General features: G+C 37.6%; 1 protein-coding gene across 1 annotated transcript in view; it reads right to left on the bottom strand.

The window, feature by feature from the left end:
* The window catches only part of Ankrd31 (ankyrin repeat domain 31), a 162,608-nt gene that overhangs the window by 68,639 nt on the left and 77,837 nt on the right, over window positions 1-16,132 (bottom strand). The window contains exons 13-15 of the mRNA XM_045133385.1: window positions 5,861-6,023; window positions 3,610-3,722; window positions 989-1,076 (exon numbers count right to left, since the gene is read on the bottom strand). Coding sequence (XP_044989320.1) covers window positions 989-1,076; window positions 3,610-3,722; window positions 5,861-6,023 — 364 coding nt within the window. The remainder of the gene's footprint in view (window positions 1-988; window positions 1,077-3,609; window positions 3,723-5,860; window positions 6,024-16,132) is intronic.

Raw genomic sequence — 16,132 nt, 5'->3', positions numbered from 1 at the left:
CTGTGTTTTGGGATGGTGCACCTGTCTCTGGGAAAGATGGTCTCCACCTGAACCATCTTAGTGACAGCAGCAGAGGATACAGGATGGTGGTGCAACTTGCAGTGAGTCCAGGAGTGGCTGTACGGAGAGGGAGTTCTATTACTTGGCCTTGTTCCTCCATGCATGCAGCCTTATCTTCTTCTGTGGGTTGGGGGAGCTTTTTGAGCAGGGTCTCATTCTAGCCTGGGTTGAACTGGAACATACTTTGTAGCCCAAGCTGGTCTTGAACTCACTGTGATCTTCCTATCTCAGCCTCCTGAGTGCTGGAATTATAGGCATAAGTTGCCATGCCCAGAACCCTTATCTATTCTTAAGAGTTGCCAAAGCTGGATGAAGCTCAGTAGTCAAGGATTAGCATCTCAGTTCTAAGTCAATATTCTTTTTTTTTTTTGTTCATTTTTATTTATTTATTTATTTGAGAGTGACAGACATAGAGAGAAAGACAGAGGGAGAGAGAGAGAATGGGCGTGCCAGGGCCTCCAGCCACTGCAAATGAACTCCAGACGCTTGCGCCCCCTTGTGCATCTGGCTAACGTGGAACCTGGGGAACCGAGCCTCGAACCGGGGTCCTTAGGCTTCAGAGGCAAGCGCTTAACCGCTAAGCCATCTCTCCAGCCCTAAGTCAATATTCTTATATTTTTGTCAATTCTTCACCTGAGCATATCACCAATAGTCACTTGTATTTGATCATGGTTCTCAATGTCTTTCATATTATTATGCTGCACTGAATACATAGAAGCACCTTTGCTAACTATTACTACACAAACTACTGGATTTTATCATTGACTGTGATTGGTAGTTCCTGTATCAACAGAGACTATCATATAAAAAGTCCATGTTTTTAGATATTATAAATTTTGAAATAAAACTGTACCTTAAGAAGAAGATAAGACAGCAATGACCCTAGTTGTCTTAAAAAAATCATACTTGAGAATGAGTACACATTTACCTGCATCTTCAGGGCTTCTTATTTCAAATTCAAGTAAGTGTTCTTGCTTTTCTTCAATGTCTTGAAGAACAGCATTAATGTTCTGATGCTAGTAGATTAAAAATATTAGAAGCCTCATTATAAGAGGGCTTATGTGTTCTATGATATGCTACTGACAAATACACCAAACTACTAAAAATGCTCATTTCTCTTTATGCTCAAAATGTACTTATATCTTGTGTAACCTTACTTAAATGAGTATTTGAAATAAATAAAGTTATCTTGATTTATACATTGGGTATCCTGGATATAAGGATGTGAAAGTAGTAACAATAAACTGAATCATAATTTCTCACTGACTTCTAGTAAAATTGTAAGGATGGTAGAAAAACTCAGCACATAACATTTAGTCATTACATATGCAACCAGCTAACCTTTATGGCTATCACTGCATACTATTGAAATCCTATATATAAATCTAGAAATGCAGAATACTATTCCCTAAAAATAACTTACAAAGGGGGCTCCAAAGGCAAATATTGTAGGTTTGATTCCCCAGTACCCAAATAAAGCCAGATGCCCAAGGTGGCACACACATCTGAGGTTGTTTGCAGTGACTAGGAGGCCCTGGTGTACCAATTCTCTCTCTTTCTCTCTCTGCCTCTTTCTCATTCTCTCAAGTAAATAAAATATCTTTTAAAAACTTACAAAGGGATTCTAATTCTATTTCATGCTCTTTCAATGCTAGTATCTTTGCCTGGGATACCTTCAACTTACTTTGCCCAGTTCCCTCTCTTTCTTTTATTTTTTCCATTTTTCAAGGTAGGGTCTCACTCTAGCTGAGGCTGACCTGGATCTCATTCTGTAGTCTCAGGGTAGTCTCGAACTCATGAATCTACTTCATACAAAAATTTGACTAGGCTTGGACAGATTGCTCAGTGATTAAAGTACTTGCCTGCAGAGCTTGAAGACTGGGTTTGATTCACTAGTACTCACATGAAGCCAGAGGTACAAAGAGGCACATACATCTGGAGTTTGTTTGCAGTACCTGAAGGCCCTGGTATGCCCATTCTCTGTCTGGTCTGTCTTTCTTATCTCTATCTCTCTCTGCTTTAAAATACATAAATAAAAATTTTAACATTTGGGCTGGAGGGATGGCTTAGCAGTTAAGGTGTCCAGATTCGATTCCCCAGGACCCACGTTAGCCAGATGCACAAGGGAGCACATGTGTCTGGAGTTCGTTTGCAGTGGCTGGATGCTCTGGCGTGCCCATATTGTCTGTCTGTCTGTCTCTCTCTCTCTCTTTTCCTACCCTAATAAATAAATAAAAATTTAAAATAAATATTTTCTAAAAATTTTAAAATGAAATAAATTTTTAAAACTTTTGACTAATATAATCCATATTGATATCACTCTCTGAATTAGAATGTCAGAGCCACATAATGCCTTATACATAGTATTTCCTCATCAAGATAGTAAGGTCTTAAGAGGGAGGAACATGGTTTTTATATTTGTGTATACTTTCCAAGATCCTGGGTATATAACTATCATGTAATGAATGATAACTGATGATGTCATCATTTATTCCACCATAAATTCTGTATATGCACTCATTTTTAAATGTATAGATCATCAAAACTTTCAGAAGTATACTGCTCAAAAATTTTTACTTTGATGCTTACAAGAGATACAGAAAATTCTCACAATAAAATCATTTAATTATTTAGGAGTCTCATGCTCTACCAACTGAGCTAGTTGGGTATAACATCATCTAATTATTTAATAAAGCAGTCTTATTGCTATTATTTATTTAATGAATCAAAGTGAAACTATAAAATACTAGTATGCAAACTCACTAGACTCCAAGGTTCACTCATATCTTTATATAGTGAATGACTCATCATTATAAAAGCAAACTTCAAGTCTAGAGTTATACTCAGGCTAAGCCCCTAACTACTGGATAATATAAGGAAAATATCCTTTGGTGCCAACTTTCCTGTTTTCCTTATATTGTGAAAGTTTTCTGTCTTGGCCACAATGTTCCAAGACTTAAAGTAATATTTCATGAAAAATATCACCTCACTTAAGTTTGTGTTTAATACCCTTGGTGGTTCTGTCAAACTACGAATTACTTAATTAACCAATATATAATTTACTGAGCAACTGCAAGGTGATCTTTGTAAATATCTACCTTTATATGTGATGAGTTTTACTGAAAACGTGGAATAGAAGACAGCTAGATGAGGTAGCTTTCCTGTTCTCCATCTGGCTTTGAGTCTTTTCTATGACTGAGATATATATATCTCACATATATATGTATCCTAGACAGTTTTGGGAGTTGAAGACTCATTATGACAGTAGCAATGTCTACGGGCAAAAGGTAACCAGATTACTTAATAGTAGTATAAAGGACAGCAGTTAATCCCTATTTTTGTATTCAGTGGAGATGACTAAAGGTAACTATACAATATATCCTCTTGGCTCATTCTGTTCAATTATACTATCTTATTGTGTATGACATAAACAACTTTCAGCTTGTATGTTCTTAAGATGGAAAGAGTGTTGGCAACAGTCAAAGGCTGGCTGGTGGACACAATGGCATTTTCTAGGCTAAAGAATGAAAAAACTTCAAGTTCACTTACCACAGATAGGCTTTCATTTCTTTTTGTTTGATGTAAAAGCAAAGGAAGGACAGTTTTGTCACCATCACAAGCATACCGTTGATACCTTTTTGGCTGGACAGCAGGAATTTTTACTTTTAAAAATGAAGTTAGAAAAGTAAGTGTTTTCAAAAACTGAAGTTCTTCATTTTATCAGTTTTAATGGTGACAAGGATGGGAAGGATAAATGAGACTATAATTACCATGTGTTAATGTAAGATAGCATCTCACTGTTGTTAGGTGATTACAGATAAACATTTTTGAGCAATTATCACATGCTGGATGGCTTTCTGGGAATCATGTTATATAACTTTTGGGACTCCTTTTAGATAGACATTTTATAACAGTCATTTTATAGAAGTAAATCTTCAGAGCAGTTCAGGAAAGCGCACTGTCACCAAATATTGAAACTATCTTACTACAAGTCCATTTCTTAACCGCCATGATTATAATTCAGTGCTCTGTAGGGTTCTCTTGGACCCTTTCCCCACCACGGATTCCCTTTACCATATTACCATTTGTTCCTATACCCCTCATTCCTCTTGGTACTTGACCATGGAAGTATATATAGAGAACAAAATAGACATGGGAATAAATCATTTTATGACAGAGTCCTAATAACTCAAAATGCATGGTTTCCCCTTGTAGGTTGTGCTCAGCCAATAATAGAACCTAAACATTCAGTTATGTCTATAGAAAGTAAGAAACAAAAATCACTGAGACCCTAGCCCTACAGACTTACTATATGGTGGCAGGAAGTGAAAATAGAAAATGTTTAGAATTCTTGCCCTTGACCTACACAATTAACAAAATATGACACAAGTCTTATTGGCTTTGACCAATCATGTCAGTAGTTTATCCTCCCTTGCAAAATCGACAGTTAGTGTGAAGGGTAGTAGGATAGTGCAATGTGTTCTTTTCCCATACATGACCCATTTGCAGTAAGGGCAGATATGTTTCTGAGTTTCTTCTGTGAGTCAAGGTTTAAACATGAGGGAGAAGAAAAAAATTCCCTCTCAACATAATAAAATATGAACAATGGCTAAAACTAGTTCGTTAAATTTTTACCTGGCTCTATGTCCCCATAAAATATTCCTTTCAGTATAATAAGCATTAACCATATAAGCATATTTGCTTAACAGATGAATACTCGGGGATTAGAACATTGGATCACTAACAAATTAATTTTCAAGGGGTTAGAATACCAGATTTTAAACAAATTTATGCTCAAGGATTAGAATGCTGAATTTAAAACAAATTAATGCTCAAGGATTATACTTAAGATTCTTCACAAATTAGGATTAGAATGTCAGAGTCTTAACTAATTAATGATCAAAGATTAGAATAATAGTTTTTTTTTTTGTTGTTGTTTTTTCAAGGTAGGGTCTCACTCTAGCTCAGACTGACCTGGAATTCACTATGGAGCCTCAAGGTGGCCTCGAACTCATGGCGATCCTCCTATTTCTGCCTCCCGAGTGCTGGGATTAAAGATGTGTGCCACCACTCACAGTTGAGAATAATAGATTCTTAAAATGTAGGTAAGAGCCTAATCAACTCATGAATTGTCACAAATTTTAAAGAAGTAAAATCTTAGGTGAAAAGACTTCAGCATGATGCCATCCTTTTCCAGCATCTATACAAGTAAACTAATCTGTCTTGTTTCAGTTATGTCTCTTTCTCAAACATAAAGGTAGGGGGATTAATGATTGTTATAGTTTTCACTTTAGTAACTCCAAATACAGTAGCATCATGTGAGGTTGGGGATGTAGCTCAGTGGTAGAAGTTCAACTAACAAGCACATGACCCCCAGGTTTGATCACAACACTACAAAAACAGAAGAAGAAAGGGAGGGAAAAGAAACCAATTGGAATGAATGACATATAAATTAAGTCAAATTTGAAAGTATTTATTTCTAAAAAATGCATTTTCTAAAGTTTAACAAACACAGGAAACATCTAGCTGGAATTATGAAATAGCTTTATATTATGTGAAAGTTTTATTTTACTAACCAGAGATAATATACCTGTACAAAACAGTAAGTGAGCCAGGTGTGGTGGTACAACCCTTTAATCCCAGCACTCAAGAGGCAGAGGTAAGAAGACCACCATGAGTTGGAGACCAGCCTGGGACCACAGAGATCCAGGTCAGCCTCAGCTAGCATGAGACCCTACCTCAAAAACACAAGACAAAAAAACAAAAACCTAAAAAAAAAAGGTGACATTGATATACATACCAGGAACTGTAGAAGTGCTCTCATCCCCTTTATCAGCCTCACTAGGACCATAAGATTTTAGCAACACTTTCATTCTGTCATCATCTGCTCCATCCCAAGCAGTCTTCTGTTTCTGATCTTTTTCATTAGGATGTGCTCTATATTCTGGTAGTGTCTCAGCTGCCTTCAAGATAAATTTTCAAAATTATTTCTACATGTATATGCTTTTATTTCAACACACCACCAAGTAAGCTTTGGAAGTTATCGAAAATGTTTTAAAAATATGTTCAAGAAAAAAAATCTGTATGTACATGTGTATGTTTATGTATGTACTCATGTTCACATGTATTCCTGTGCATGTGGTGGCCAGAGGTCCATGATAGATGTGTTCCTTAATCACTCACCACTTAATTTTTTTTTTTTTGAAACAGGTTCTCTCATTGAACCTGGAGCTCACTGATTTAGCCAGAAATCACAGGGATCCCCCTGTCTCGCTTCCCCAGTGCTGAGATTAAAGGTGTATGTCAACATGCTTGGCTTTTACATGGGTCCTGGGGATTCAAACCCAGTTCATCATGATGGCATGCCAAGTACTTTACCAACTGAACCATGCCCCCAGTTCAACAATAAAACTTTTGATTAAGGGGCTGGAGAGATGGCTTAGCAGTTAAGGTGCTTGCCTGTGAAGCCTAAGGACCCAGGTTCAATTCACCAGTACCCATGTAAACCAGATACACAAGGTGGCACATGCTATGGAGTTTGTTTTACAGTGGCTGAAGGCCCTGGCATGCCCATTCATTCTCTCTCTCTCTCTTTCTCTCTCTGACACACACACACACACACACACACACACACACACACACACACACACTCTCCCTCTCTCTCTCTCTCTCTCTCTCTCTCTCTCTCTGCCTCTCTCTCTGTCTAATAAATTAAATAAAAACATTTATTTTTAAAAAATGATTAAACTTTACACAACAAATGTAATCTTGACTGGCCTTCATAATGAACCCAAACACAATGACATGCAATGTAGTGTGCCCCTCTTTGCCATAAACAGGTATTGTTGGCTCATTCATGAACATGGTGATTTTCCCAATTATTTAGGTCCTGTTTAATATTTCTTAGCAATATCCTGTAATATTTAATGCAAAAGTATTGACATATTTTATAAGATTTATCTTCAAGCCTTTTGTTTGTTTTTTTGAAGTAGAATCTCGCTCTAGCCCAGGCTGACTGGAATTCACTATGTAGTCTCAGGGTGGCCTTGAACTTATAGTGATCCTCCTACCTCTGCCTCCCAAGTGCTGGGATTAAAGGTGTGCGCCATCATGGCCAGCATCAAGCCTTCAATATCTTTGTTAGAACTACTTATTTTGTTCTCAGTATTCTATTTCTCATATCATATGAAACGTAAGCACTGTGTGTCATATGAAATACTGTGTTTTATTATCTACTTTTGGCATATGAGTGTATATGTTTGTGTTTTAGTATGTGCATGTAAAGGGCAGAGGTCAATATCCTCAAGAGTCTTCCTTAATCATTTCTCCACTGTATTCTTTGAGATAGGGTCATAATTCAGCTAGAATGACTGACAAGTGAGCCCCAAGGAGTCCCTGTTTCTGCCTCCCCAGTGATAGGATTACAGGAGTAACACAATGCCTGGCACTTTAAATACTTTTATTTATACATTTATTTATTTGGGGGCAGAGAGAGTGAGAGAATGTAAGACAGCGAAAAAGAGGGTGAGCAAGCATACATCAGGGCCTCTAGCCACTACAAATGAACTCCAGTTGCATGTGCTACTTTGTACATCTGACTTTACATGGCTAGTGGGGAACTGAACCCAGGTTGTTGGCTTGGCAAGCAAGCACCTTAACTGTTGAGCTATCTCTTCAGCCTGGCATTTTATGTGAGTACTTGAGATCTGAATTCAGGTCCCCATGCTTATGTGACAAGCATTTTATCCACTGAGTCATTTTCCCAGCCTTATTATGTTGTTGTTTAAGGCAAGGTTTTACTCTACCCAGCCTGACATGAGCTGCCACACCTAGCAGCAGTTTTTTTCTGTCATGTTATAAGAAATAAAATAGTTTTATTTTTCTTTTCCAAATTGTATGCATGCCTTTTATTTGTTTTTCTTCCATTACTAAATTGGGTAGAAACCTGCATTATCATATTGGTCAGAGCAGTGAGTATAGGCATCTCTGTGATGTCCTAGGTAACTAAGAAAAAACTGTGTGTGTGTGTGGTGTGTTTATGTGTGTGTCCATCTCCAGAGAACAACATCGGGTGTCTTCAATCATTCTCCACCTTACTGAATTATCTCTCACAGAATCAGCTAGAATAGATTTGTAGCGTGTCGCAGGGTTCCTCTTGTCTCTACTTCCCCAGTGCTGGGATTATAGGCACACATGCCACCATGCCCAGTTTTTACATTAGTGACAGGAATTCAAACTTAGGTCCTCATATCTTCATGGCAAACATTGTATGGATTGAGCCATCTCTCCAGTCTCTATCTGAAAAATTTAAAGGTGTTCTTTATCAGACTGAGAAAAGTTCACTTCTACTTTTTGGTTTGCTGAGAGTTTTTATGTTTTAATCATAAATAAGTGTTAATTTTTCTCAAACGCCTTTTTTATATGTATTAAAATAACAGTCGGGTGTGGTGGCGCACGCCTTTAATCCCAGCACTTGGGAGACAGAGGTAGGAGGATCGCCATGAGTTCAAGGCCACCCTGAGACTACAGAGTTAATTCCAGGTCAGCCTGGACAAGAGTGAGACCCTACCTCAAAAAACAAACGAAACAAACAAACAAAAAAAAACACAGAGTTTTTAAGTTTTAATTTACTGATTTGGCAAATTAGATTGATTTCAAATATAAAGTAATCTTGCATTTCTGGGATAAACTCCATTTGTGTAATATATGTATATATTGCTAGATTCAACAAATTTTAACAATCTTTGCATATGTTTTCCTTAGCTTTAACTCATGTGTATTGCTTAATTTTCTTTAATAAGGTATTATTTTATATAGGGCATATTTATTTATAATAATCTTGTTTTATTTTAAAACATATCTATCAAAGTTTTGTATGTTATTGCTCACTGGATTCAAAATTTTATTTACTTTTCTAATTTAAAGACTTTTCTGTTTTTGCATGTGTGTATGTGTAGTGTACACACATGTGTTGTATCATGTAGGGATATACAATGGGTATGTGCAAGTGCATGTACACATGCTGTGGAGGCCAGATGCTAACACTGTGTGTCTTCCTCTATTGCTGTCCATCTTATTTATTAAAACCGGGTCTCATATTGAACCCAGAGCTCACTGATTCAGCTAGTCTAGCAAGTCAATTTGTCCTGGGGGATCCACCTTACTCTGTCTCCTGAAAGCTACGATTAAACATGCCCATGGCCACATGAGGTATTTATGTGAATGCTGGGTACTGAATTCATGCCTTCATGCTTGCATAACAAGCATTTCATCCATTAAGCCATATCCTCAGCCCCAAGCAGTTGAGTAGCATTAACAGATTTTGTGTGGCCCAGCAAGTGTATGTTTACATCTAGCACTTCACAGAAGATAACACCAACCTCTGCTCTAAACCAGAGCTGTCCAACAGAATTTTCTGTGAAAATGGAAATGTTCTAATTTGCTTGTCCAACAGAGCCACCACACGTGAGAATCAATCCCTTGAAATATGGCTACTACATCGGACAAGCTGAATTTTCAGTATAATTAAATAGCTAAGGCTATGGGGGATAGTTCAGTTGGTAAAGTAACTGCCTCACAAGTAAATACAGTACAGGCTAGCAAGTTTAAAAATAAAATTCTTCATTTGAGAAATGAAGACATAAACACTGTTCTCAACTAGCAGAACTATTAGAACCCAAGTTTTTCAATCTCCTATCAGTATTTTTTTTTGAGGTAAGATCTTCACTGGAATTCACTATATAGACTCAGACTGACCCTACAGCTATCTTTCCTACCTCATCCTCCCAAGCACAGAGATTAAAGGCACGTACCATCACCCCTGGTTTATATCAGTATTTTTATTCTCTAAACTAAACTCCTGTATTTTCCCTCTTCACATTTTTTTTTACTGACAGCTTCCATACTTATAGACAATAAACCATGATCATTCCCTCCCCTCCCCCACCTTCCCCTTCACAAATCCACACTCCATAATATCCCCTGCCTCTCCCCATTAGTGTCTTTTATTTTGATGTCATAATCTTTTCCTCCTATTATGAGGGTCTTGTGAAAGTAGTGCTATGAACTGTGAGGTCATGGATATAGAGGCCAACTTCTATCTGAACAATTGCATTGTAACCAGTCCTACCCTTTCTTCGGCTCTTACATTCTTTTTGCCACCTCTTCATCAATGGACCATGAGACTTTGAAGGTGTGATAGAGATGTTTCAAAGCTGAACATTCCTCTGTCACATCTTATCAGCACTATGGTGCCTTTTGGGTTATCCCAGTGGTCACCACCATCTGAAAAAAGAAGCTTCTCTAAAGCAAATGTGAGAGCAGCACTCATATATGGGTATGAACTTTAAGTAAAATGCTTACAGGGCAGTTTGTTGGGCATAATACATGCACTTAACCAGACAAGAGCAGGCATTACACTCCTAATGCTCATGACCGCCCCATCATAATCTTTTTTTTTTTTTTTTTTGAGGTAGGATTTCACTGTAGCCCAGACTGACCTGAAATAGTCTCAGGGTGGCCTCGAACTCACAGCAATCCTCCCTACCTCTGCCTCCCAAGCACTGGGATTAAAGGCATGCACCACCACGCCTAGCTCCATAATCTTTTGATAAGGTTTTCAGGCATGTATTCCCTCCCATAGAGTAGGTATCCAGTCCAATTAGAGAGTAGTTCATTTCCTCCATAACAGACAGGCAATATTATTGTACCCACTGGCTCATTTGTCCTGGCTGGTCAAACTTGAGGCTTGCAGTGTCCACTGTTTTTAACCACTGATGGTATCTGATTCCCATAGGGCTGCACACTATGCAGCTGTTTCCAACTTTCTGTCAGCTGGTCTACAGGGAGGAGATTTTTCAGCCCATCCCCAGTTTGATTTCTCAGTGACCATGCAGCCCAGGCAGGTGGACTCTTCAGCAGTAGGGTCTTATAATCTATATTCCTTGAAAATAGCCTGTAATGTTTTGGGAACATTAGGGACCTCCCTGGCCAACAACTCACTTGGAAGGTAGCCCATCCCTGGCACTGAAATTTTTCTAGTAACAGTCTATGGCTTCTGGGTGTACCACTATCCAAAAACGTAGGTCATCATGTGGCTTGTTCACAATATTCTGAATTTTGATTAATTCTTCCCCCATCTTTCTTTTACTCAAATCTCTTCCCCTGATCTCACTTAGACCATTCCACCCACAGTAATTTGTTCATCTACTTACATATATACAATACCATCCCTTTAAGTCCACCTCTCTCCTTCCCTTATACCCCTTTTTCAGCTAGCCTCTGCTACTGATTTTTCCTCCAACTCACACACAAGTCTGACCATTTGTAACTAGAATCTGCATATGAGAGAAAATATGTGACATTTGGCTTTCTGGGCTTGGGTTACCTCACTTAGTATAATTCTTTCCAGATCCAGCCATTTCCCTACAATTTTTTAGCAACACTTTCATAAATTTTCATAAATTCATTTTTCTTTACCACTGAATAGAATTCCATTGTATAAATGTACCACATCTTCATTATCCATTCATCAGTTGAGGGACATCTAGGCTGGTTCCATTTCCTAGCTACTATGAATAGAGTAGTGATAAACATGGCTATGGAAGTATCTCTAAGGTAGTGAGAAGAGTCCTTGGGACATATGCCTAGGAGTGGTATAGCTAGATCACATGGTAAATCTATTTTTAGCTGTCACAGGAACCTCCACAACTTCTACAATGGCTGTACCAGATTATATTCCCACCAACAGTGTAAAAGGGTTCCTCTTTTTCTGCATCCTCACCAACATTTACTGTCATTTGTTTTCTTGATGATAGCCATTCTGACAGGAGAGAGATAGACTATCAAAGCAGTTTTAATTTGTATTTCCCTGATGGCTAAGGATATAGAACATTTTTTAGATGTTGCTATGCCATCTGTATTTCTTCTTTTGAGAACTCTCTATTTAGTTCCTTAGCTCTTTTGTTTTGTTTTGTTTTGTTTTTGTTTTTCGAGGTAGGGTCTCACTCTGGTCCAGGATGACCTGGAATTAACTCTGTCATCTCAGGGTGGCCTTGAACTCATGGCAATCCTCCTATCTCTGCCTCCCAAGTGCTGGGATTAAAGGCGTGCACCACCACGCCCGCCTCCTTAGCTCTTTTTTTTTTTTTTTGGTTTTTGAGGTAGGGTATCACTCTAGCCCAGGCTGGCCTGGAATTCACTATGGAGTCTCAGGGTGGCTTTGAACTCATGGCAATCCTCCTACCTCTGCCTCTTGAGTGCTGGGATTAAAGGTGTGCGCCACCATGCCCGGCTATTAGCTCATTTTTAATTAAGTCATTTGACTTCTTATTATTTAATTTTCTGAGTTCTTTGTATATCCTAGATATTAATCCTCTGTCAGATGTATAGCTGGCAAAAGTTTTCTCCCATTTTGTAGGTTGCTTCCTTTCTCTATTCACAGTGTCCCTTGCTATACAAAACCTTTGAATTTCATGAGGTCCCATTGGTTGATTAGTGGTTTTATGTCCTGAGAAACTGGGGTTATATTCAGAAAATCACTGCATATGCCAATTTGTTGAAGGGTTTCCCTACTTTTTCCTCAAGCAGTTTCAGAGTTTTAGGTCTGGTATTAAGGTCGTTGATCCATTTGGACTTGATTCCTGTGCATGGACAGAGATAAGGATCTATTTTCAACCTTCTACATATAGATATCCAGTTTTCCCAGCACCCTTTGTTAAAGAGGCTGTCTTTTCTCCAATGCATGTTTTTGGCATTTTTGTCAAAAATCAAATGGCTGTAGCAGCTTGGATTTACATCTGGGTCTTCTATTCTGTTCTACTGATTTATGTGTCTGCCTTTGTGCCAGTACCATGCTGTTTTTGTTACTATGGCTTTGTAATATAGCTTAAAATCAGGTATGCTAATACTGCTAGTTTATTTTTGTTGCTCAAAATATTCGGCAGAGGTTTTTTGTGCTTCCAAATTAATTTTAGGATGGTTTTTTCTATTTCTGTGTAGAGTGCCTTTGGAATTTTAATGGGGATTACATTAAATGCACATATTGCTTTTTGGTAAGATTGACATTTTCACAATATAGGTTCTTCCAATATAAGAATGTGGGATGGCCAGGCACAGTGGCACACACCTTTAATCCCAGCACTTGGGAGGAAGAGGTAGGAGGACCTCCATGAGTTCGAGGCCACCCTGAGACTACATGGCGAATTCTAGATCAGCCTGGGCTAGAGTGAAACCCCACCTCTTAAAAAAAAAAAAAAGAAAGTGGGATGTCTTTCCATTTCCTAATATCTTCAGCAATATCTCACTTGAGTGTTTTAAAGTTTTCATTGTAGAGAGCATTCACTTCCTTGGTTAAATTTATTCCAAGGTACTTTTTTTTTTTTTGAGACAATTGTGAATGAGAGCAATTCCCAAGTTTCATCCTCTGCATGTTTGTGTAGCATATAGAAAAGCTACTGATTTGTGTTTTCATTTTGTATCCTGCTACATTGCTAAAAGTGTTTATGGGCTCTAACAGTTTGCTGGTAGAGTCTTTAGGGCCCTTTATGAATACAATTACATCACCAGCAAATAATAATTTGATCTCTTCCTTTCGAATCTGTATCCCTTTTATGAGTATCTCTCATATTACTGCTATAGCTAAGACTTATAGCACTATATTAGATAAAAGTGGGGAAAGTAGACACCCTTGTCTTATTTCTTATTTTAGTGGAAAAGCTTCAAGGTTTTCCCCATTTACTATTATGTTGGCTGTAGGTTTGTCATAAATAGCCTTTATTATGTTGAGATATGTTCCTTCTATTCCCAGTTTCTGTAGGATTTTTACCATGAAGGGATGTTGGATTTTTTTTCACATGCCTTTTCTGCATCTATTGAGATGATCATGTGATGTTTGTGCTTCAGTCCATTTATTTTTTTTCTCAATTTTTATTAACATTTTCCATGATTATAAAAAGTATCCCATGGTAATACCCTCCCCCTCTACTTTCCCCTTTGAAATTCCATTCTCCTGCATATCCTCTCCCCATCTCAATCAGTCTGTCTTTTATTTTGATGTCATGATCTTTTCCTCCTCTTATGATGGTCTTGTGTAGGTAGTGTCAGGCACTATGAGGTCATGGTTATCCAGGCCATTTTATGTCTGGAGGGAGCACATTGTAAGGAGTCCTAACCTTCCTTTAGCTCTTACATTCTTTTTGCCACCTCTTCAGCATTAGACCCCTTCAGTCCATTTATGTAGTATATTACATTTATCCATTTGTGTAAGTTGAAATATCCCTACATCTCTGGGATAAAGCCTATTTGGTTGGGGTGAATGATCTTTTTGATAAATTCTTGTATTCTGTTTGCCAATATTCTGTTGAGAATTTTTGCATCTATGTTTATGAGGGAGATTAGTCAGTAATTTTCTTTTTTTGTTCTATCTTTATCTGGTTTTGGTATCAGGGTGACACTCATATCATAGAAGGGGTTTGGTAGAATGTCTTCCTTTTCTATTTTATGGAAAGTTGGTATTAGTTCTTCCATGAACGTATGGTAAAATTCACCAGTGAATCTATCTGGGCCTGGCCTTTTTTTAGTTGGGAGATTTTTTTATAACTGCTTGGATCTCCATGCTTGTTACAGATCTATTTAAATGGTTTATCTAATCTTGATTTAACTTTGGTAGGTCATATGAATCAAGGCAATCATCCATTTCTTTCAGATTTTCAAACTTAGAGGTGTATATGTTCTTGAATATGTCCTTATGATTTTCTGAATTTCTTTGGTATCTGTTGCAGTGATGTCTCTTCTCTCTTTTTTTCTGGTCAGATTTGCTAAGGTTTTGTCAATCTTGCTTACCTTTCAAAGAACCAACTCTTTGTTTCATCAATTCTTTGGATTTTTTTGTTTTAATTTTTATTAATTCCTGCCCTAATCTTTGTTATTTCTTCCTGTGTATTGATTTTTGGTTTTCCTTGTTCTTCTTTTTCCAAGACCTTAAGGTGAAGCATTAAATTGTTTACTTGTGAATTTTCTAATTTCTTAATATAGGCACTTAAAACTATAAAATTTCCCCTTAGGACTGCCTTCGTTGTGTCCCAGAAGTTTTGGTATACTGTATTCTCATTGCCATTTGAGTCTATGAATTTATTGATTTCCTTTTTGATTACTTCAATGACCTATTCATTATTCAATAGTGTACTCTTTAGTCTTAATGAATTTGTGTATGCTCTGTAGTTTTTCTTATTGCTGATTTATAGTTTAATCCCATTGTGATCAGATAGAGTATAAGGGATTATTTCATTTTTCCTGTATTTTTGTCCTAATATATGGTCAATTTTAGAGAATGTCCCATGTGCTACTGAGAAAAATGTGTATTCTGCAGCATTTGGATGGAATGTTCTGTAGGTATCTGTTAGGTCAATCTTTTATATAACATCAGTTAATCCAAATGTTTATTTTTTGCTGGGATGACCTGTCAATTGATGAGCATGGGGTAATGAAGTTAACCACTACAATTGTGCAAGGTGTTGGCTGTAACCTTAAGTCTAATAGTGTTTGTTTGATGAAGTTGGGAGCCCCCATTTTAAGTGCATATCTATTTAGACTGTCATGTCTTTCTGTTGGAGTGTTTCTTTAATCAATATAAAGTAACCTTCTTTATTTTTCCTCACTAATGTTGGTTTGAAGTCTATCCTGTCAAATATTAGGATAGCAACACCTGCTTGTTTCCCATTTGCTTGAAATACCATTTTCCATTCTGTTACTCTAAGATATTTTCTGTCTTTTATTGAGAGATGTTTCCTGGAGGCAACAAACAACAGGATCTTGCCTGCAAGCCTGTGTCTTTCAGGAGGAGCATTGAGGCCATTAATATTAAGAGTCATTATTAGGCTGGAGGATGGCTTAATGGTTAAGACATTTGCCTACAAAGCCAAAGGACCCAGGTTCAATTCCCCAGGACCCATGTTCAGCAGATGCACAAGGTGATGCATGTGTCTGGAGTTCCTTTGCAGTGGCTAGAGTCCCTGGCACACACATTCTCCCTTTACATCTTCCCCCTCCCTCTTTCTCTCTGTTAAATAAGTAA

The sequence above is a fragment of the Jaculus jaculus genome, chromosome 14 (assembly GCF_020740685.1).
Source record: "Jaculus jaculus isolate mJacJac1 chromosome 14, mJacJac1.mat.Y.cur, whole genome shotgun sequence".
NCBI lineage: Eukaryota > Metazoa > Chordata > Mammalia > Rodentia > Dipodidae > Jaculus > Jaculus jaculus.
Note: the sequence above shows the minus strand (reverse complement) of the source record. Positions and strands in the feature narration are given on the sequence as shown.